The 23,175-nt window shown below is 33.7% G+C and overlaps 2 protein-coding genes and 1 pseudogene across 3 annotated transcripts; all 3 read right to left on the bottom strand.

The window, feature by feature from the left end:
- Positions 1-368: 368 nt before the first annotated feature.
- LOC147919013 (alpha-humulene/(-)-(E)-beta-caryophyllene synthase) lies at positions 369-3,036 on the bottom strand. The gene is made up of 7 exons (XM_087506197.1): positions 2,712-3,036; positions 2,322-2,601; positions 1,837-2,209; positions 1,536-1,754; positions 1,282-1,420; positions 951-1,199; positions 369-859 (listed from the first exon to the last, which is right to left on the bottom strand). Exons 1-7 carry the CDS (start codon positions 2,796-2,798, stop codon positions 569-571), a joined length of 1,638 nt encoding a protein of 545 aa, XP_087362323.1. The 5' UTR covers positions 2,799-3,036; the 3' UTR covers positions 369-568.
- A 12,724-nt stretch (positions 3,037-15,760) lies between these two features.
- Positions 15,761-18,211, bottom strand: LOC147919012 (alpha-humulene/(-)-(E)-beta-caryophyllene synthase-like; annotated as a pseudogene). The gene is made up of 6 exons (XR_015594006.1): positions 18,026-18,211; positions 17,209-17,918; positions 16,907-17,125; positions 16,673-16,811; positions 16,340-16,588; positions 15,761-16,256 (listed from the first exon to the last, which is right to left on the bottom strand). The product of XR_015594006.1 is annotated as an alpha-humulene/(-)-(E)-beta-caryophyllene synthase-like (transcript).
- Positions 18,212-21,366: 3,155 nt separating this feature from the next.
- LOC147919011 (uncharacterized) lies at positions 21,367-22,278 on the bottom strand. The gene has a single exon (XM_087503812.1). It carries the CDS (start codon positions 22,276-22,278, stop codon positions 21,367-21,369), a length of 912 nt encoding a protein of 303 aa, XP_087359938.1.
- Between the last annotated feature and the right edge of the window lie 897 nt (positions 22,279-23,175).

The following is a 23,175-nucleotide window of genomic DNA, read 5'->3' as shown; positions in this document are numbered from 1 at the left end:
TAAAATAGAATAACTCAGTTCTAAAGCTCTAACTAGACTAAGTGACTAACCCATATCTTTTTTTGTACAAGAACTTCTAACCATTTTTTCATATATTAACAAAACTGCCATCTAACTATATTTGCGTCTTCGGGATCGTTTCTGATAACTGATAAGCTGTTCATTGAGCTCCTCTTTAGTTCTCTGCGGCTCATAACCATCATTTTTGAACAGCTTACAGCGAAGGCTAAGTCTTGAGGTTTTCAAATGCAAGAAATTAAAACACCATATATACAATATACATAAGTTACTATCTATGACCGTAATATATGAAATCGAGTCATGCAGATTGTAATTCAAATCTAAATGGATTTACCAACAAAAGTAAATATACGAACAGAAATGGATTATTTACCAGAAATACAAATAAACATACAATAATGGATTCACCAACAAAAGTACAAATAGAAAGAGAAATGGATTTATTACCATAAATACAATAAACATAAAAGAAATAAAAATGACAATCTGACCATCATTGTGTAGAGAATTTATTCAATGGATTGGAATAACCACCTCCACAACATTTTCAAATAGGTATACTTTCAACGAGCAAAGAAATGATGTGCGCCTTCAAGAACTCGGGGTGGGTGTAAGCATCTTGGTACCTATAGAATACATCGATGACACGGGAAAGGTTAAAAACTCGCATTAAAAGAGGGAAAGGAAACGCATGAGGCCTCATTAGCTCTTGGTTCAAGCCCTTCCATGCATCTGAAACAATGTTTCCCATTTCTTCCACAGCTATTTCCTTGGAAACACCAAACTGATTCATATAACAATCAATTCCAGTTGCTACATGCTCCCGTTTGTTTTCAAACTGCAATTACAAAATACCAAACGTATTCAATTTGAAAAATTAATACATATATACATATATAGTTAGGATTCCAAACTTGAATTGTTCTCACTTCGTAGCTGGAAATGTCATCTGTGAATCTACTGATTATCTCAGAAGCTACCCTAATTTTAGGATGTGAGCTTAACCATTCAAAAGCATCAAGCTTCGCAACATCTGTCATCCTCACGAATGTCACGGCTATCAAGGCATAGTAACCTGAAGACAAGATTGCATTCTCTTTATACTCATCAAATGTAGCAATGTAGTCCCTTTTCAACCACTTTGCCTCTTGCATATATCCATTCGCTGTTCTTTGCAACTGATTGTGAAGAGTTGAGTTAGTTATATTGGATATATATACAATCAGAATGATGCTTAAAGTTGGTTCTTTTGGTCTTAACTGATTTCTTGAGATGGAAGCCACAACCTGACCTTCCTTCTTTCTCAAGTTCCTCTTCTAGTTTATCATAGAAATCTACCGTGGCATGGTAAATGTACTTCATGCTGTCAGGTATCCCATTAGGAGCAGCGGGAAGCCACCTGCGTTAAAGCCATATATCTTATAAGTCAAAAAAACCATAGAAAAATTCAAACTTTATAATACACATTATTGTATATATATGTATCAACAAAGCCATATATCTTATATATGTACTTTTCCATTGCATCTGTGAAAAGCTCAAGTTCCTCCACTGTTCCATATGCATCATACATATCATCAAGAGCTGTGAATAAGATTAGTGCAATAGCTGATATAATTCGTGCTTGAGAATACTGAGGCTCGAAAAATGCTCCAAGTGACCACAAGTACGCCTCTGTTATCCTATGCCGTGTGTATGTAACTTTAGATTCAATCTCCATGTCATGGTGCCACCTAAATATTATATGAAAGAAGTTCAACAATCCATGCAAGAAAATTATGTATATATGTGTTGAGTGGCCATGATAGTTGTTACCTTGCGACCCAAGAAAGCTCTTCACGGTGTAATATTTGCAGCAAATTAAAATCTATCTTTGCAAACTCAAGTATTGTTGGGTCACACGACTCTTCTTCCTGGTAATATGAGATATATTGTCTCGTTTCTATCCTTGAGATGCCTTTGTGGTATGGATGTCTCAGGGCATTCTTGATGCGAACTGCGAGATGGGGGCTAGATTGAGACGAAATTTCTTTTAAATGAAGGCGTGAGAAAGCGAGAGCCTCGTCAATAATGTCTTCTCCGTGAGTGCTCCATTGTGCAGATTCATACAAACTTAACATCCCGTTTGCATCAGCCACCAAGTGTCCTTTGAACTTCCCATTTTCGTCCGTGAACTTCTCAAACACATCTTGAGGTGAATAAATGAAAATTTGTGTTAAATGAAAATTTTTGAGTTAAATGAATACCATGAAAAGTGTGTAGTGTTGTTCATTCATATATCTTAAAGTATTTTTAATTACCAGCAGAAAGTTTAAAGCCGAATTGCCTGAAAACTTGGAAAAGTATTCCAACCGTGTACAAATCGCACCCGTCGTGTCTTATCGTCTGATTAAAGTCAGGACAATCAAATAACTTATCCAACTGCTCTACAATATCTCTCTCAAAGTGATAAGAGACACCAAGGCGGCATAGAGCATCTATGTATTTGATGTGCTCTATCGGATTCGCTTTCGAAGACATAAACGATTCCTTCACAACCTCCTTTAGCGTAGCATGCTTCTCTTTGAACGTGTCATTACCCTATGGCAATGAAATATTCCAGTATACATGAGTTAATAAAATCATAGTATATACTACAAATAGTAAATACTGCATGAAATAATTAATATGAAAATGATATATATACGTACGAGGTCAGACGTTGAGAAAGAGGTTAAGGGATCTTCCCAGATGTTTGCAGGAAAATCAGCTACTGGACGGTGGATGTCACTCCCCATGCTAAAAGTTTCAGGTAGAAATTATTTTTTTCACTAATTATAAATGAATCACTTTTGGTTTCACAAATTAAGCTTTGGCTATACAACTAATTAAGTTCCATACACTTATATATAGAAATGTTCGAAAAACAAAACCATTGCGATATTCAAGATTTAGGCATTGGACGATTTTCCACCATATAAACTGATCAGTGGTTTTTAATTTTTTGGCTTTAAGAAATATGGTCAACATTGTACTATTCAGTTTACGTAGGAGAATTGTTTCGTCTTAGTGTCTTACTAAGGGACAAAAAAAGTCATTTTATTCCACAAGTATAACATGTGAAATTGTGAATGGTTCGCTATAAGTTTGTCCCACGCAATCTCTGCCAAATAATATGAGTTGGAAATAAGACTTGGCCCCTTAAAGCATTTTCATTAGACATATTAGAAAAGTGTCTTAATGTATATAACTTAAAAGTTACTAGGTTTGGACCCGCACATACGTGCGGGGTTAATTTCAAAACTAAGTTAGGTTTGCAATATATTAGATATATACGGATTATCTTTGTAAACCAATTTTTAGGAATATTATTAAAATTCATAATCAAAACTATACCAATTTAGTATTCCATTTGATTTTAATGGGCTTAGACACAAAAATGATCATTTGTTTTGTTATGAGCAAAGACAAATACTCATCCCATCACATATATCAATGTTTTTCCATCTCATAACCATCACATATATATCAATGTTTTTCTATGTCCTGTTTATGTTCTATCACATAAACATCTCATAATTATTGGTCGACACTCCCGAACAGGGATTAAATCAATTTCCGGATCTGAAAGTTTTTTAAAAAAAATCATTGATACATTTACACACATTCATAAAAATTTCTATAAGGATACGATTCATCATTCCTCTTTCAAATCTGAGGAAACCAAAGAGATTAGAGTAACTGAATTTCATAATCATCAAATCTAAAATGTTAATAAACAATCCAAGAATGAATGATAGATAAAGGAAAGACTACAAACAAAGCAAGAATATAACCTTGACAGCAACCGATTTTTTCCAAACCCTACCAATTACAAAGAACACAAGTTAGATTAAACCAACTCCTGAACGCAGACCGGAGAGCATGATTACAGATAAGGTTGAGATGGAGAAGTTCGAGATTTGTCATCGGCTTGTGACATTTGCTAAGCCACTTCTTGATATTTGCTTCTGCTTTGTATGTGAATCCAAAGGCAGCAATGTGTGGATCATTCATGACATCTTGCAACAATATAAACAACATTAGCTTATTGCACATCACTTGGATCGAGTATCACACAAGTAATTTTTCATGGAGTTTGATGTCTTACATGTAACCTTTGTAATAGGGCAGACAAAGGATGATAGAGAATGACGCTCTATTAACAACATTAGTGATGAACATGTCTTTGACAGCGACAATATCAACTCTAAATTAAAGAACAGCTATAGAGATTAGAGATTTCTTCCTAACCCTAGCGAGTACAGAGAACATTAGTTTGTTTCTATATCAAGATATTTAAAACAAACAATTTTAGTAAATAAATTAACAATCCGAAACTCACCGTTGATGGAATTTGTAGTTTTTTTTTGTTTTGTTAACAAAAAATATATCAAAATACGATCAAATAAGAAAACCCATCACCGTAAGAATTCGATGTCTAGCGTAAGAATGAAAAATAAACACACAAAAATGAATTTATAGAAAGTAAAGTGTCTTCTTCCACAAACTTTAGAATTTTCCAAATATATGGAATACTATAAATTAAATATTATAGTTAGCATATTATTGTTAGAATATTCTAGTTCATTTATTTTTGGGAAGATTTTAAAATTTGAATATTTTTTGAAGATGTCTATTGTGGGTTTAGGAAACTAACAAATCCAAAATTCATGATTGTTATAATAACAATATATCAATGAATGTGATAATAAAAATATTTTAGGGAAAATGATAGTTTCTTTCGGGAAATCAAAGTAATTAAGTTTTTATTTTGTTTTTTATAAGTGATTAGCAAGTTAACAGGATTCGAACTACAAAAGACATATTAGATCTTTGGGGAAAATTTTTGATTTAATATTATTGGCTAAGAAGGCATATTAAAAAAATTATTATTATAAAGGCATAATGAAAAGAATATGCCTTTACAATAAGAGTTAATAGTGTAGTTTATAAATATTGATAGTAATTATAATTTATTTAGGATCTTATCAAAAGGGAAACAGATTAATAATGCGAATCATATTATGACCATATAAAAAGGAAACCAATTAATATTGCTAATCAAATTAGTAGAGGACGTTTTCAATTTACTTTACAAATTGATTTGTAACCATTATAAGGAAACTAAATATCTAAATAATAGGAAACAAACGACTTAATTATAGGAGAGAAAAATTTAATATTTGCAAAAATATAAAATCGAATCTTTTAAATCTAATATAGGGTCCACGTCTCATTAATATTATCTAAATTGTTTATCCATAATCAGAATAAAATTAGATAGTAAGTTTAGTGTTTGGCTATAAATATATGTTTGGATACACCCTTTCTAATAGGGGCATTATATGGAATTCTGTTTTGTTTACTTTTTTTTTTTATGCCTAAGTGTACTCTCCAATTAATAGTATAGATAATAAACATTGTAAGATAATTTTTTTGGTGAATGTGAGACATCATGTCTAAAATATCTTCGTGAAAACATCTTAATTGAATTTGTTATTGTTTTTGAGACACCCATAATAGAATATTTTATAGTTTAATTTATGTTAATATACCAACAAAAATTATGCAATAGAGATGGTCTTAGGTCTAATATCATATACAGCATAAATATCCTTGCTTGATATAGTTGCTATCAGTTAGCCTGATGTCGCCTTAACCTTGCTACAATTATTTGCCATGAAATTCTCGTGTCGAAAGGAAACTCTAGCAAAGAAGAGTACTGCTAAACCTAAAAATATCAAGAAAAATTAGATCTTCAGATCCTTACAACTTTTCATCAAAATCAAAACAATATCAAACCGTCCAATAGACTCATGAATTTTTTTTTTTTTTTTTTTTCTTTTGCACTCTTATTAATTCATACCTATTTTCTATATAATACTTTTGTTTACCCTAAGAAATGTTGTAATATAAAACTATGTATTAGTTGGCCAAAAAAAAAAAAAAAGAAGAAACTATGTATTACAATTTCCAGTAATAAAGTTGGTCTCCCTTCCTTCCATAATTCATTGTTATGATGAAGAAATGCTTGTTCATCAACACTCTGCCAAACCGGTTTTGGTGATTTTACTCCAATAATTATGCAAACAAACAGGAACAAGTTGGTATCCATCCATGGTTTCCACTTTAAGAAAAAAAAAAACATATATGTCATCTGTTCCAACTTGTTGAACTCGCTCTAAACCGACAACTTGAGCGAACCATGAGAGACCAATTCCCACCATCGACAAACACAAGGCTAAACCAATCTATTAGGTTCAACAAAAAAGAATTTCAAGTTTATATATTTTGGTTATATTCCTTCTATTTTGTAGGTTTCTCAATTCATGGGGTTTTGTTTTGCGTATTTCCATATATATATATATATATATATATATATATATCACATTGGATACCTTAGAAGGTTTTTTAACAAAATGATTTACAACGATTGAAAATAATATATCATAAGGAATCTTTTAAAAAAAAAACCAATGAAATCTTCTTTTTATATGAAAACTAAAATAAGGAATAGTACTCTGTGAATTATTATCCGCCATAAACCTAATAAGTGGTCGTTCTCTTTATCAGACATATCTGGTGGGACGCCAGATTCGGTTTGCTGTGGGAGAGTGATAAATTTAGGTCGATGTTCTTGTTCGTTATCCTAAAAATCTGTAAATATACAATAAATTTAGGTGAATAGGCCAAATTGGATTAGTCTTGGACCCACATTCATTAGCTCAAGGTTCAACTCTTGATGGGCTCGAGTTCGGCCTCACCTCTTAGTATAATCCGTGACAACATTTTCATTGTAGCCTGTGAGCACTCTAGCTATCATATCTTTCCAACAACTCCAAGCGATCGAATCATCAACCGTGCCTAGGTCTACTGTCTACAGAGCATTCTGGATCCTTCAGAGCCAAAATAAACGATTAAGTGGCATATTCCATCTCCTAAGTTACAACTGTCGCCACATTTTTGATAATGCTTCAATTGAAGTTATTTGTTTTTGTAACAAAAGTACATTTATCATAAAAGTCTCCATCATCACCGCCGCCGTCATAATCGTCTTCTTCGGAATCCAAATCATCCTCCACCTTTTCCGCTGCATTTTCAGCTATGTTGTCTTCCACAGCCTCCAGTCCCTCCGCTAACGCAACCCCACCCAAAATTCCGGCCACCGCACCAACCGCAAGTCCCGTCACCATCCCACCGAACTTGCTCCCCTTCTTCGGCGCGTTTCCATACCCCGACTGTCCGTACGCAGCGTTCCCAGACGTCGCAGGCGCATTGACACGGCGAACAGCCAAAAACACGAGTTATAGCAAAATAAAGAAAAGATGAGTTTCGCATCCAACTCATACGTATGTTCCCATTCTCCATAATTTCTGGTTAATAAGTCCTCCATTTTCAAGATATATATATATATATATATATATCAAGGAAGACGAGACGACGGATCAAATTTTAAGGAGAGTTTTGGTTGAAATCGAATAGTGAAATAATCAAATAAGGAGAATTTTAATGAAGATGAGTAATATCATTCATTGGCTTCAAAACATCTTTGAAGTCGATCTTTAACGTTATGCATACTGCATACAAAGACAAATTTACCTTTGCTGGCTTCGACGATGTGATTGATAAAGCCATTGTGCCCACGCCTTTAAATTTTATTTATGGCTTAATGCCAGCCACTATAGACATGAATAAAAGAAAGTTTCTCACACAAATTATCTCTTTCTCTAGTTTCTTTCTTTTGTTTTATTTTTCTTCTTTTCTCCAAATCTTGAAAACATGATTTCTCGCAAATTTTTCATCAATATGATTTTAATTTTTAATCTTAAAAACATTTTTGTGAATCTAACTAGATATATTTGGTTATTTTACAAATCTGTATCCTAATACTTATCATTTATTATTAATTATTATTAGGGTTGACATATGCGGCTACGATGTTTGATTTGGTTATGAGGTTATCTCTAACACTTTCCCTTTTTGCCAGCTAGATAGCCTAGATTTGATCATTTCTCTTATTTTGTAATCATGCGCATCATCCTTATCACTTATTAATCAGTTTATAGAAAATTTATGACATTTTTTTGTAAATTTTTTATAGAGTTTTTATATACATTTAAAGACTTTTATAAAAATGTGGATTTTATAATATAAGTGCAAATCATAGTTTTGAGGTTAATTGTTAGGTTTAGTTTTGATTTTATCCCTTTTGAAGTTAATAGTTTGCTTTGTTAAACTATTAAATAAACCTTTTCATCAAATCTAATGCTTTGGCTTTGGTTTGTGTTAATACAATTTCAAAACATGTATTAAACATAAAGTCTTTTAAAGTTCATAGATAAAAGGATCGCCTCACTGGTTATTTATGATAATACTCACGCATCTCATTGTGTTTGTGGTGCATATAATGCATGTGTAGCGTGGAATCATGGTGATGAGGAGGATGATAATCTAGGATCTTGGTTGTATTAATGGTCATGTTATTTATGTTGGAATCTGGTTTAGAAACATATTAGGTTGATGGGTTTTATTGGTTTTAATTGATATAATATTTATATTAAATTGGAGTTGTTTTAGTTATTTAATCATATTACTATTATTATTACTAGGATTCAGACCCCCCCCCCCGCGCGATATCGCGGGTGAAGTATTTTAGAAAAGAAAAAAAAAGTAAATTTAAAATTTAAAATTATACATTATAAAATTATTTGAATGTGATAGAATAGTTTGAATACATAAACTGTTACTAAAAACACAACCATTAAAATAAAAGATATTTTAATGAAGAATTATGGTAAAGAGGTACAATTAAAAAATTATTATGACAAAGTGATCCTAACTGATAATATTGAACTAATGGTTGTAATGAGTAAATATAATTTTCTATTAAATAACTATAATTAAATATATATTTAATAATGAGTGAAACTGTATCAACGAAATATTAAATTTATAATACACAACTCTTAAAAACAAAATAATATAAATTTAAAATATTAAAACAGTTATTAGCGAAAAGTTGTGATAAATAGACGCAATTGTAAATTCTATATTAAGTTTTATTAAATTTCTATATTACTACAATTATTTCTAAAATTTTAGTTAGATTATAGAATAACGTTGAATATTAGATATTAATATTCAATTATTTAGATTCAACATAAATTGGAAAATATTTCAATGAATTGTTAGTTAGTGATGAAGAGACAAATATAAAGATAGTTCAAAAAGCATGACTATTTAAATAGACACACCTATTAGAACGAAAAGTTGTGATGAAAAAAATATAAATAAAATATAATGAAAAGACACAACTCTACAATGAACAAATACAACCGTTTGAATTAAAAAAAAAATTAAAAAAAATATGAAAAGGTACTACGAAAAATCGCAACTTTTGTGTCTGCGTTTGATTATACCTACAAACTCATATAAACTGCTTTTAAATAGAAGACATCTTTATTACCATATTCAAAAGTAAATACCAAAAGCTCACTATATAATCCATCTAACTCTTGGAAATTTTCATTAAATTTTTATATATAAAATTAACCAAAACTTGTAAATTAGATTCATCATTCCAAAAATCTTTTGTCAAATCAAGAATTGGAGAAATTTCTTTACTTTTAAAAGAATGAATGCTAGGGAATAATTTAGAGAGCTGTAAAAACCGTTGAGATTAAAATTTTATATTATTTTGTGTCATGGAAAAAAAAATGAAAACAGTTCAAACAAACAAATATATATAGATTTCAAAAGATATGAATATTCGAATAGACACAACTCTACAAGAAACAGTTGCAACTTTACAAAAAACCGTTAAAATGAACAATCACAACTTTTTGTAAAACACACAATTTCAATTTTCTACAAATTTTTTTGGAAAATAATCCAAAATATACAGTTGAAAAAACACAATTTTGGTGGCATTTATTCGAATTGCTATTATATATAGGTATTTTAATTAAATTTTTATATATAAAATTAACCAAAACTTGTAAATTAGATTCATCATTCCAAAAATCTTTTGTTAAATCAAGAATTTGAGGAATTTCTTTACTTTTAAAAGAATGAAAGCTAGAGAATAATTTAGAGAGCTGTAAAAACCATTGAGATTTGAAATTTTATATTATTTTGTATCATGGTAAAAAATAAAAATAGTTCAAATAGACAAATGTATATATAGATTTCAAAATATACGAATATTCGAATAGATACAACTCTACAATGAATAGTTGCAACTTTACAAAAACCGTTACAATGAACAATCACAACTTTTTGTAAAACACACAATTTAAATTTTGTACATATTGTTTTAGAAAATTATCCAAAAAGATACGATTAAAAAAACACAACTTTTGGTAGCATTTATTGGAATTGCTATTATATATAGATTAAAAAAATGGGTTGGATTGTTTCATTAGCTCAGATGCCCAATACCATGAGCGTGTTGGAAAAAGCATCGATGAATTTGGAGAATGGTGACACTCAACCATCTGATGGTGTAGATATAAGGTTTAAAGTCTAATTTTAGGATTGGTGTGTATTTAATTAAATATGCTCATGTACGTATACGGTTTAAAATATTATTTTGAGGATTTATTTAGAGGTTGTGTATGTTAAATCAATATCATGTACATATACGGTTTAGAGTTTAATTTTAGAATTTGTTTAGAGGTTATGTACGTTTAAGTCAATATAATCAATCACATATATGGTTTATGATTTAGTTTAGTGTATGTTGTGGTTTGGTATAGGTACATAACATTCTTTTGTTTAGTGTATGTTGCGGTTTGGTATACGTACATAACAATTTTTTGTTTAGTGTATGTTTTGGTTTGATATACGTACATAACATTCTTTTGTTTAGATCCGTTTAGTAAAGGGCATTATTGTAATTTTACATTCATCTTCAATATGAGTATTTTCTGTAATCCTAACTAATATTGTTGTCGTCATTCACAGAATTCTTATTATCCATGTTATTTATAGATTTTAATGTTTTTATATATACATAAATTTTGTAAATCTAGCATATATTAGCATATCTTTAATTAAAAACCCTAAAAATTATGAGATTTTTGAATTATTTAGTGGTTTAAGTTGATTACATCCAAATTGTTTTTAATGAAGATGAATAATCAACTCTAATTTTCTGAATAGAAGTTTACTCACCAAAAAAAATTATGATTTCTATAAATCTAAATCAGATAGAAGATTAAGTAGTCTAATTATTAGAGAATAAAAAATTGAATTGTTAGCAATTTTTTCCAAATAGACTCAAAATATTTTGGTGAGACGATGAACTAGAAATAGTCCAAGTTCTGCTCTCTCTCTCTCTTCTCACTTTTCTTCGTTTTTAATTTCACATTGAACTCCAAATATTTAATTTTATCTTTTTTTTTGTTTTTATAGAAACTAAAAAGATGTAGGCGGGTGTATTCAACTTGACATTTTAAATTATTTGTGTAAAATTTACAAATCCTATGTTATTTAATCATAGATTTTAAAAAATCAATTAAAATCCTCTGTTATTGAACTGTTGATTTAAAAATTTACTTTAAAATCCACTGTTATTGAACTGATGATTTAAAAAATTACTTTAAAATCCACTGTTATTCAAAATAGATCGTGGATTTGGATTTTAATAATTTTTAGGGACTCTGAAGAATTTGAGAGGATTTGTTTAGTTAAAAATACAGAAATTCAAATCTCATGGTTTTAGGTGAGATTTGAAAGAATTTTACAATAAATCATATCAACTACCCCGTACAGTCTAATAACCAAACCAAAAACTATTTAATCAATTACAGGGGTATTTACGTTAATAATTTATTTAGTGTTATGCAAAATCAAAATCATGTTGACTTGTGATATGTGAAAAAAAAATTTTAAGATATTTCATTTCTATAATTTGAGAATTTTCAAAGGCATCACTTATTTAGTTTTTAATATATATAAATCAAAGTGGGTTTTTTCACTTTTTTCTTTTTCCAAAAACCCCATATCCTAAATCTTGTGGGACAATATACCAGGTTTTGACGAATTCAAGCAGTTCTTGAACAATTTGTGGTGGATTTACCAAAACAATCCATATAAAAACAAGCGGATTTAGCTATACGTATATGGTCTCTCTTTTTTTTCGTCACACTGTTACCAACATTACACATAAATACTCATAAACATGGTGGACGCATAACGATCATTCTTGAACAGCTTACGGCCAAGGCTAAATTATAAAAACAAAGATGCAGCCAATATAGAAAAGAACTTCTTTTCTTATTAAGAATCACTTAAACAATCTTACAAGATATGTTTAATCAGATTTACACACAGTCAACACGACTTGCCACTGACCAATTCTTAATCTAACCAAAATCCCTAAGAACCCTAAAAGCTTTCTCGCTTAGTTCTCAAAAATTCTTCTTGAACGGCCAAACAACATGTTTGTCCAATAATACAATATATAGGAAATCTCCTATGACCTACTTTCCTATTAAAGGATAATTCCAAATCTTCTTAATAGATATGATAATAACTTGCTCTTTAATCAAAGAGTCTCTAAAAACACAGCCACGTCACTCAATCTTCGTTACGGTTTCTAGGTGTGAACCTCTTTTCCAGAGTCCTACAGACCAACCTTGTAGCAAGCAAAGTCTTCATGCTTTCATTCTCCCCCTTTTTATCTGAATGTGACAACTCAAGCTCCAGATGTGAATAGTACTCGAATCTTCCAAAACCATAAACCTCATCCATATTCAATTATAACATCACCAATATCATCATCTCATCATACTCCCCCTGCGTGAGTGCACATTCATATAAAAACAAGGATGAAGACATATATGCAGGGAGACAAAACAAGCTTCCTATCATGCCTTCAAGCTTTTATAATGTTCTTAGGTTCAACCTTTGAAACAAAACAATGTTGCAGCACTCCTTGAGAATTCAGCTCAACATGACGAATGGTTTGCTCAACAAATGCAACTGCAGCAGACTGATTCTTATGACCTTGCAACTGTTTAGATGTAGCTAAGACTCCTGATGATTCATCATTCCAATCATTACTATTGGATCTGGTCATTCAGCTGTGAGTTTTTCTTGTACAGGTGGTTCTGCAACATGCTTCTGTAGAACCTCAGGTTCAACTCCAGGGATTATCTTTGAGAGATTGCAGCATAGGTTGATTTCCTCAGACTCTTTGCAACATTGATCATACTTTTTCTCATCATTCTCGAAATTTTTATTATACAAATCCTTTTTAGCTACCCAGACTCTAGAAAAATGAAAGGGATCAATAAGACACTTTCTTGCCATCCAAAGCTCCTTGATCTTGTTCTTAAACTTGTAACAGAAAGATCTCACATGACCACTTTTACCACAATGAAAGCATTCATAAATCCTTCGTCCTCGCTTGGATTTAGTCCAACCTTTTCATTCACAAGAAGATATATGTTGATGTCGTGTGTTCATGATTGGTGCTACAGGGGCTTCCTGTTGAACCACTTTTTCCAGAATACTTGACTCAGCTTCATGATTTACATTGCTCTTAACGAAGCTTACTGATTTATCACGAGACAACAACTCAACAGCCTCTTTTTTGTGATAACCCAGACCTTGATGCTGAGATCCTACAATTCCCATAGATAGTATCTCATCAAGCTTCTTGCCACCATTATTCAGCATCCTAATCTTCTTGTGATTCTCATTCAGCTCTCTTTCTAGGCTTGTTGCTTTTTCTTTTTCTAAACCATACATCTCCTGTAAGTTCTTCAATTTCCTCTCAAACAGCTCCTTTTCACTAGGAGGAAGTTCATTACCGATCAAAAATTCAGGCTTCCTTTCTTCCAGCATGTTAACTTTGGCTTCTAGTTTCAGCTTTTCCTTGATAAGTAACAGCTTTTCATTACACAGCTGAACCCAATTGTCATACAAAACACAGTAGCTTTCTTTTGTAATTGATTCTTCCTCACCATCATCAGAACTTTCATCAGCTATATCACCTTTAGCACTGTATGCAAAAAGATTCAACATTCCTCCTTCTTCTTCATCCCCATCACTCTCTGATTCTGAATCACTAAAGCTAACATATGTTTTATTATTTCCTTTCACCATGTTTAGGCATTCAAATTTTAAATGTCCAATCCTTTTACATTCAAAGCACTTCATCTCCTTGCGCTTAACCATTGGACACTCAAGTTTATAATGACCAAAACCACCACATTCAAGACATTGAATCTCTTTTCTCCGATCAGTTTTTTCTTTCTCAGATATATTTTGCCTAGAACAAGACCTCTCTGTAGCACTTTGATTCCAGTGAGCTAACCCTCGTCCATGTCCTTTTTCAACACGTTTGAGGGCTTTTCCAAAGTTTCTTGCCATCAAGGACATGTTATCTTTTATCTCTTGCAACTGATCACTCCTATCATCTGCCTTGAATGCAATTCCTTTATCATGAATTCTCAGTTCTTCAGCAACTTCCATCTCCTCTGATTTTAACATACCAATGAGATCCTCAAACTTCAAGTTGTCTGTGTTGCCTGATACCCTCATAACTGCTTTATGAGCTGCATACTTAGAAGGTAGACATCTAATTAATTTCTTAACCAGCTTGGTATTCTTATAAATCTTACCAAGATTCTTTGCTTCGTTAGCAATAGCACTCAATTTTGCACTAAATTGTGAAATTGACTCTTCTGGATCCATCCTTAAGACTTCAAATTGAGATGCAAGTTGGTCTAATCTTGTTCTTTTGACACTTGAGTTTCCTTCATGAGTCTTCTGCAGAATGTCCCAAGCTTCTTTAGCTGATTCACAACCTTGAACAAGCTTAAAGTCATCATCATCAATAGCACCAACGATGGCGTTAAGAGCCCTTGCATTATACTTAGAACGGTTTTTCTCATCGATTGTCCAACGTGCCTTTGGCTTGGTGATCCTAACTCCTGCTTCAGTTTTTTCATAAGGAGGTTCCCAACCTTCTTCAACAGCCGTCCATGCGTCTTCTCCTAGATTACGAATCAACTGAATCATACGTACCTTCCAACTCCCATAACCTTGTTCTTCCAAAATCACAGCCCTTTGAAGCATCATCAACTCATTACCCGACTGCATCATTATCTCAAGATCTCAACCTGTAGCGAGTATAGAGCTCTCGTCGGTTGACTGCTCTGATACCAATTGTAAAAACAAAGATGCAGCCAATATAGAAAAGAACTTCTTTTCTTATTAAGAATCACTTAAACAATCTTACAAGATATGTTTAATCAGATTTACACACAGTCAACACGACTTGCCACTGACCAATTCTTAATCTAACCAAAATCCCTAAGAACCCTAAAAGCTTTCTCGCTTAGTTCTCTAAAATTCTTCTTGAACGGCCAAACAACATGTTTGTCCAATAATATAATATATAGGAAACCTCCTATGACCTACTTTCCTATTAAAGGATAATTCCAAATCTTCTTAATAGATATGATAATAACTTGCTCTTTAATCAAAGAGTCTCTAAAAACACAGCCACGTCACTTAATCTTCGTTACGGTTTCTAGGTGTGAACCTCTTTTCCAGAGTCCTACAGACCAACCTTGTAGCAACCAAAGTCTTCATGCTTTCATAAATCTTTGAGGTTTTCGAATGCAAGAAACACCATATACATATGTAATCGAGTCATGCACATTCTTATTCAGATATAAGTGGATTCACCAACAAAAGTAAATGTACGAAGAGAAATGGATTTACTAACAGAAATACAAATAAACATACAACAATAAATTCACCAATAAAAGTACAAATACAAAGAGAAATCATGGATTTATTACCAGAAATACAAACAAACGTACAACATATATAAAAATGACAATTCGACCATCATAGTTTAGAGAATTCATTCAATGGATTGGAATAACCACCTCCACAACATTCTCAAATAGGTATACTTTCAACGAGCAAAGAAACGATGTGTTCCTTCAAGTACTCGGGGTGGGTGTAAGAATCTTGGTACCTATAGAATACATCGATGACACGGGAAAGGTTAAAAACTCGCATCAAAAGAGGGAAAGGAAACGCATGAGGCCTCATTATCTCTTGGTTCAAGTCCTCCATGCATTTGAAACAATGTTTTTCATTTCTTCCACTGCTATTTCCTTGGAAACACCAAATTGATTCATATAACAATCAATTCCAGTTGCTACATGCTCCCGTTTGTGTTCAAACTGCAGTTACAAAATACCAAACGTATTCAGTTTGAGAAATACGTACATACATAGTTAGGATTCCAAACTTAAATTGTTCTCACTTCGTAGCTGGAAACGTCATCTGTGAATCTACAGATCATCTCAGAAGCTACCCTAATTTTAGGATGTGAGCTTAACCATTCAAAAACATCAAGTTTCGCGACATCTGTCATCCTCACGAATGTCACGGCTATCAAGGCATAGTAAGCTGAAGACAAGATTGCATTCTCTTTATACTCATCAAATGTAGCAATGTAATCCCTTTTCAACCACTTTGCCTCTTCCATAAATCCATTCGCTGCGGTTTGCAACTGATTGTGAAGAGTTGAGTTAGTTATATTGGATATATACATGTAAGCATAATGATGCTTAAAGTTGGTTTTTTTGGTCTTAACTGATTTCTTGAGATGGAAGCCACAACCTGACCTTCCTTCTTTCTCAAGTTCCTCTTCTAGTTTATCATAGAAATCTACCGTTGCATGGTAAATATACTTCATGCTGTCAGGTATCCCATTAGGAGCAGCGGGAAGCCACCTGCGTTAAAGCCATCTATCTTATAAGTCAAAACCATAGAAAATATCAAACTTTATAATACACATTAAGTTTATATATATCAACAAATGTGGTACTTGTCCATTGCATCTGTGAAAAGCTCAAGTTCCTCCACTGTTCCATATGCATCATACGTATCATCAAGTGCTGTGAATAAGATTAGTGCAATAGCTAATGTAACTCGTGCTTGAGAATACTGAGGCTCGAAGTATGCTCCAAGTGACCACAAGTACGCCTCTGTTATCCTATGCCTTGTGTATGTTATTTTAGATTCAATCTCCATTTCATGGTACCACCTTCAATATTTTAAAATTAAAGAAGTTCAACAATCCATGCAAGACAATTATGTGTATATGTATTGAGTGGCCATGATAGTTACCTTGCTACCCAAGAAAGCTCTTCACGGTGTAATATTTGCAGCAAATTAAAATCTATCTTTGCAAACTCAAGTATTGTTGGGTCGCACGACTCTTCTTCCTGGTAGTATGAGATATATTGTCTTGTTTCTATCCTTGAGATGCCTTTGTGGTATGGATGTTTCAGGGCATTCTTGATGCGAACTGCGAGATGGGAGCTAGATCGAGACGAAATTTCTTTTAAATGAGCACGTGAGAAACCGAGAGCTTCATCAATAATGTCTTCTCCGTGAGTGCCCCATTGTGCAGATTCATACAAACTTAACATCCCGTTTGCATCGGCCACCAAGTGTCCTTTGAACTTCCCATTTTTGTCCGTGAACTTCTCACACACATCTTGACGTGAATAAATGAAAATTTTGAGTTAAATGAAAACCATGAAAAGTGTGTATTCGGCAGAAAGTTTAAAGCCGAATTGCCTGAAAACTTGGAAAAGTATTCCAACCGTGTACAAATCGCACCCGTCGTGTCTTATCGTCTGATTAAATTCAGGACAATCAGACAACTTATGCAACTGCTCTACAATATCTCTCTCAAAGTGATAAGAGACACCAAGGCGGCATAAAGCATCTATGTATTTGATGTGCTCTATCGGATTCGCTTTGGAAGACATAAACGATTCCTTCACAACCTCCTTTAGCGTAGCATGCTTCTCTTTGAACGTGTCATTACCCTATATGGCAATGAAAAATCGAGTCATGAGTTTAAAACAATCACAGTAGGCTACAAATAGTAAATACTGCATGAAGTAATTAATATGAAAAGGATATATATACGTACGAGGTCAGACTTTGAGAAAGAGGTTAAGGGATCTTCCCAGATGTTTGCAGAATAATCAGCTAGTGGACGGTGGATGTCACTCCCCATGCTAAAAGTTTCAGGTAGAAAATACTTTTTCACTAATTATAAATGAATCACTTTTGGTTTCACAAATTAAGCTTTGGCTATACAACTAATTAAGTTCCATACACTTATATATAGAAATGTTCGAAAAACAAAACCATTGCGATATTCAAGATTTAGGCATTGGACGATTTTCCACCATATAAACAGATCAGTGGTCTTTATTTTTTTGGCTTTAAGAAATATGGTCTACATTGTACTATTCAGCTTACGTAGGAGAATTGCTACGTTTTAGTGTCTTACTAAGGGACAAAAAAAAGTCATTTTATTCCGCAAGTATAACATGTGAATGGTTCGTTATAAGTTTGTCCCACGCAATCACTCTGCCAAAGAATATGAGTTGGGAATAAGACTTGGCCCCTTAGAGCATCTCCATTAGACATATTAAAAAATGTTTTAATGTATATAACTTAAAAAGTTATAATAATATTGTAAGATAATTTTTTTGGAGAATGTGAGACATCATGTCTAAAATATCTTCCTCAAAACATCTTAATTGAATTTGTTATTGTTTTTGAGACACCCATAATATAATATTTTATAGTTAAATTTATGTTAAAATACCAACAAAAATTATGCAATAGGGATGGTCTTAGGTTAGGGCAACCTCAATGGGGGTTATATTTTTTGAGCTCTTATAATTTTGAATTAATATAAGATGTACTGAGATCACAAGCACTCCGTGGCTTCTACTAGAGACATCATTTAAACCAGTGTGTGCAACTTTCCTCTGCTGAACACCAGACGAGTATGCCTCTTGAAACTCAGCCATGGAATCAACCGCAAACATGAATTAAAACATAGTTGTAAACAGAGCAACTCAGATCCACAGCATATATAGATCCCAAAATCAGTGTTCCACACCCTTAAAAGTAAGAACCCTTTAAAGTTGTAATCATTTAAAGTCACCTCAAAGGGAGGAAGCACACGAGTCTCTTCATCAATGTCAAAGAGTGAAATTCCCATGACCAATCGATTCAATCTCCTCCAGATTCATTTCTCCTCCAGATTCAATCTTCTCTGATTCCAAACAATTCAATTTCCTCCGATTCCAACTGATTGTGAAACAACTCTTGCAATCGGAGAGATTCGCCAGACGGCGAGAGAGAGGAAGAAAAAAAACCAAGATCGGGTAAACAAAAAAAAATCTATATTAAACGGTTCATCCAACCATTAAGTGACACGTCACGGTCTCTTATGCAAAATTCAGGTTACTAAATAAGAGGCAATAAGAGCATCATTATTAGTGGAGTACCTCTCCTAAGTTACTCTCAAATTAATTAATCATATAATTAATATTAATTTAAGTAAAGCAACCCTAAGAGTATTTTTGCAAAATCATTCATTTACTAGAGAACCCAAAAAAGGTTACTCAATCTCTTAAATAATAAATTTTTAACATAACAACCAAAATGTTTTTTTTCTGGTTCTTTACCCAAAATACCAAACTTAAACTAACATAATCAGCAACATTTTCATATTGGGGACCCAATTTGCTGTTTCATATTGCAACAAGATTTGAGTTTTCTTATACACATTGTGGATTCTGCAAATAAATTAGAAACTAAACTTGAATGGAAATGATCCTGCAATCACAAGATAATCCAATCAGAGAAGTTTGGAAATGAAGGAAATTGAAAGAGTTGTAAAGCCTGTTCGAAGTGTAAGCTGATTTGTAAATTTAACTAACTAACAAATGTGTAAGCTGAAATGGAAATGAAGTAAAAGTAAACTCAAAATGATCTATCTGAAACAGGAGCTTATTCTTATCATTCAACATCATCATCTTCATCTTCCAGTTCACGTTTCAACTTCATCCGTAGTCCTCTTGGCCACCTCCTTGAGTACCAGTACTCACAACTTCCTCCTGTGAGGACTAGCAAAAGCTTCAGCAATTCTTCTTCTACAAAACCTGTAAAAGAGAGACTTATATAGATTAATAGGTAGAGGCATTCTCGTCATCTCACACAGAGTATCTAACATCCCAACTGCTTCATCCAAGTGTCCATGATCGCACAACCCCTTAAACAATCTCTTACAACACCAAAGCCATAAACCACTGCCTCCCTTTTTCACTTGTTCAAAGCAATGAAACCCCTCGAGAAATCGATCTTGATTACAAAGCTCATCAATTACTAAACTAGAAGCATCTCTACTAGGAACATAACCAGAAGCTATACTGCTATCTAAATGAGCTCTAGCTTCATCGAACCTCCTTAGCTTAACTAGACAAAACACCATTGAATCTAAAACCGACGAATCAGGAACCATACCATTTCCAGTCACACGTTCGTTGTAGAAAGTTTCAGCCAATCCAGGCTGACCCATATCCGTCAGCTTCCTTATCAATGCGCCGCAGCAACACAAATCGAGTTCTATTCCATTGTTGCCCGCGAAATCAACAACTAAAGCCGCCTCTGAAATAGAAGAAGAACCATCGATAACACGGCTAATCACTTCCCGAGCAGAGTCTACAAGACCTCTCCCACCAAGTTTGACTATCAAAGACAAACATCGAGACCAGTGGTCACCAGAAATGGCAGAGACGGCGGCTACTGAAGTGGAGGGAGATGGTTCAGAGGGAAGAGCACAAGAAGTAGCTTTTCTGGATTTCACTAAACGATAACATAAAGCCTTGCCCTTTAACATCAACCTGGAACTGCTGAATTGGATTCTGCTGAGGTGAATCACTATGAGTTTTAGGGATTCCGTCGAGAGAGAGAAGAGAAAATATAGCGAAAGAAGGAAAAGAAAACGGCAATTTTTTTTATTTAAATTAAACCGACAACCAACCAAAACATGCCACGTATCGTTGCTTATGTTGTTGCTCAAATCCTTCCTGGAGTAACGTTTCTCCGCTCAATGGACTGAATATTGGGTTTTTTAATTTTTTTTTGGCCCCAAACATAAGAGTAACTGGGAGAGAATCTCCCAGTAAAGATGGTCTAAGGGCATCTCCACCCATCGTTACTTTCTCAAAAATTTAATGAATAAAAAATTAAAAATATTAGAAAGATAAGAAAGAGAAGAGAAACGGGTACTCAAATTACTTCAGGAAGTGCCGTTTCTCAAGTAGAATTGACAGATGTCAACTAATTAAAGGTTGTCATTAAAATAATATTTTTTTTTATTTATTTAAAGCAATTCTCTGTGGTTACTCGAGTGGCGATGGTCTAAGAGGCAGCTCTTATTTTTTTTTTTTTGTCAAACACTTGATTTCATTCATTTCTAAACGAAATACAAGGAAAAGGATTCAAGAATCCAAAGTTTAAACCATACAACAAAAGAGGCATTCCCAATGCCAAACAAAGTAAGATAAAATAGATCAACAAAGAGTCCAAGAGAGCTTTAGAGCAAAAGCTAGATAGCAGGTTGCCCCATGTGAGATCAAGGTTTGTTGAGAGGTCTTCCATGAGTAGCTCAAAGGTAGACAAACTTGTCATAGTCAAATCTAGACTTAATGACGATGAAAAGGTGTTCTTAGCGAACGGTTGGTAGACTATGGTTTTGTAGTCAGGACAATGTTGCTTTACCAAACAAAGCATAAGGATTGGATCATATCGATGATTCGCACTAAACAGTAGATGGTCTTGGATCCGAGTGGTAGGAGTGGGACGAAAAGGATGCTTTAAATCATCAGGTGACCAGCTTAAGTGATACTCGTCAATGAGCATAAAATCAGAGCCAAGTTTATCACTAGTGCTAGAACAGATCGAGATACATGAACTAGGGAACCATATTGAATTTTCCTCAAACCACAAGCCCCTAAAAACATCTAAAGCCAGGTTTTGTATAGGATGTATGAGTAGCCAAAGCAGAGCTGGTGTTACCTTTCGCCGATGGAGTCTTCGACCATCAGTTATCGGGAAACATATCAGTTCAAGACAATGGCGATTCATATGCGGTGAGGAGTTGGGCTGAGAGATGCTATTGATGTCCGTTTGAGAAGATTTGATGACCTCAGGGCTTTTTTGGCTTAATGGGCCTAAGCTGAAAACTAGGTCCACTAGGGATAACCCTAGTTTCAGCAGGAAGCACCGCACAGGATATCGAGGAAGGTCGCCGTCCGAGAGCTGCAGCGAGGTCTGCGGTGCAGGAGACTTCTCCGGTGAGTGAGAGAGCAGCGGCATCGTGTGGTATCTGTGGTAAAAGTCGCCATTGGTAGTTAGGTCCACTAGGGAAAATCCTAACTTTGAACCCGATTGCCAAGATGAAACATAGATGTGGCGGCTTCCCGAGACTAATGGAGGGTTTTGTGCTGCAAAGCGCAACTCCAGTGATTGAAAGATCGGCGGGAATAGCCGGTGACCTCGGTTTGGGTCGGCGATGGAACCTAGGTCCACTGGGGAGAATCCTAGTTCCGCTTGAAATAACCACGGTGAGGAGAGAGTACGGTTGGTGTCCGAGCTTTGTGAAGAGGTTCTCTCCGGTGAGTAGCAGATCGGCGGACACAGACGGTTTTCGCTGGTGTGATTAGAGATAGGTTTTGTTAGGGTTTGGGAAGGGTTAAAAAAGATAACAAATTGGGGAAAAAATTTAAACAGAGCTACACTAGAGAAAGCAGAGAAAAACTGGGGGAGAGATTGATCGATTTTGTCCCGACGCCGGCGGCCGAAGGCCTCACCGGCGCCGGGTAGCTTGGTTGCGGAGAGTATCTTGATAACCGTGTATGAGAGAAAAAAAGTTTTTTTCTTGGTCCGTTTTAATTAGAGGCAGCTCTTATTAATTACACATTTTCTGATTTGTTTTTTCTCTCTTTTTCTTTAAAACCTCATCTTAAAACCTCCCGTTGGAGATAACCTTAGGTCTAAATATCATATATAGTATAAATATCCTTGCTTGATAGTTGCTATCAGTTAGCTCGACTTAACTTTGTTACAATCAAAAGTTTAAAACTCTTTTTTCGTCAGAATACCACCAATTATTTGCCATGAAATTCTCGTGTCGAAAGGAAACTCTAGCAAAGAAGATTACTACTAAACCTAAAAATATCAAGAAAAAATAGTTTTTTCAGATCCTTACAATTT

The sequence above is a fragment of the Camelina sativa genome, chromosome 20 (genome assembly GCF_030686135.1).
Source record: "Camelina sativa cultivar CO46 ecotype springtype chromosome 20, ASM3068613v1".
NCBI classification, from domain to species: Eukaryota; Viridiplantae; Streptophyta; class Magnoliopsida; order Brassicales; family Brassicaceae; genus Camelina; species Camelina sativa.
Note: the sequence above shows the minus strand (reverse complement) of the source record. Positions and strands in the feature narration are given on the sequence as shown.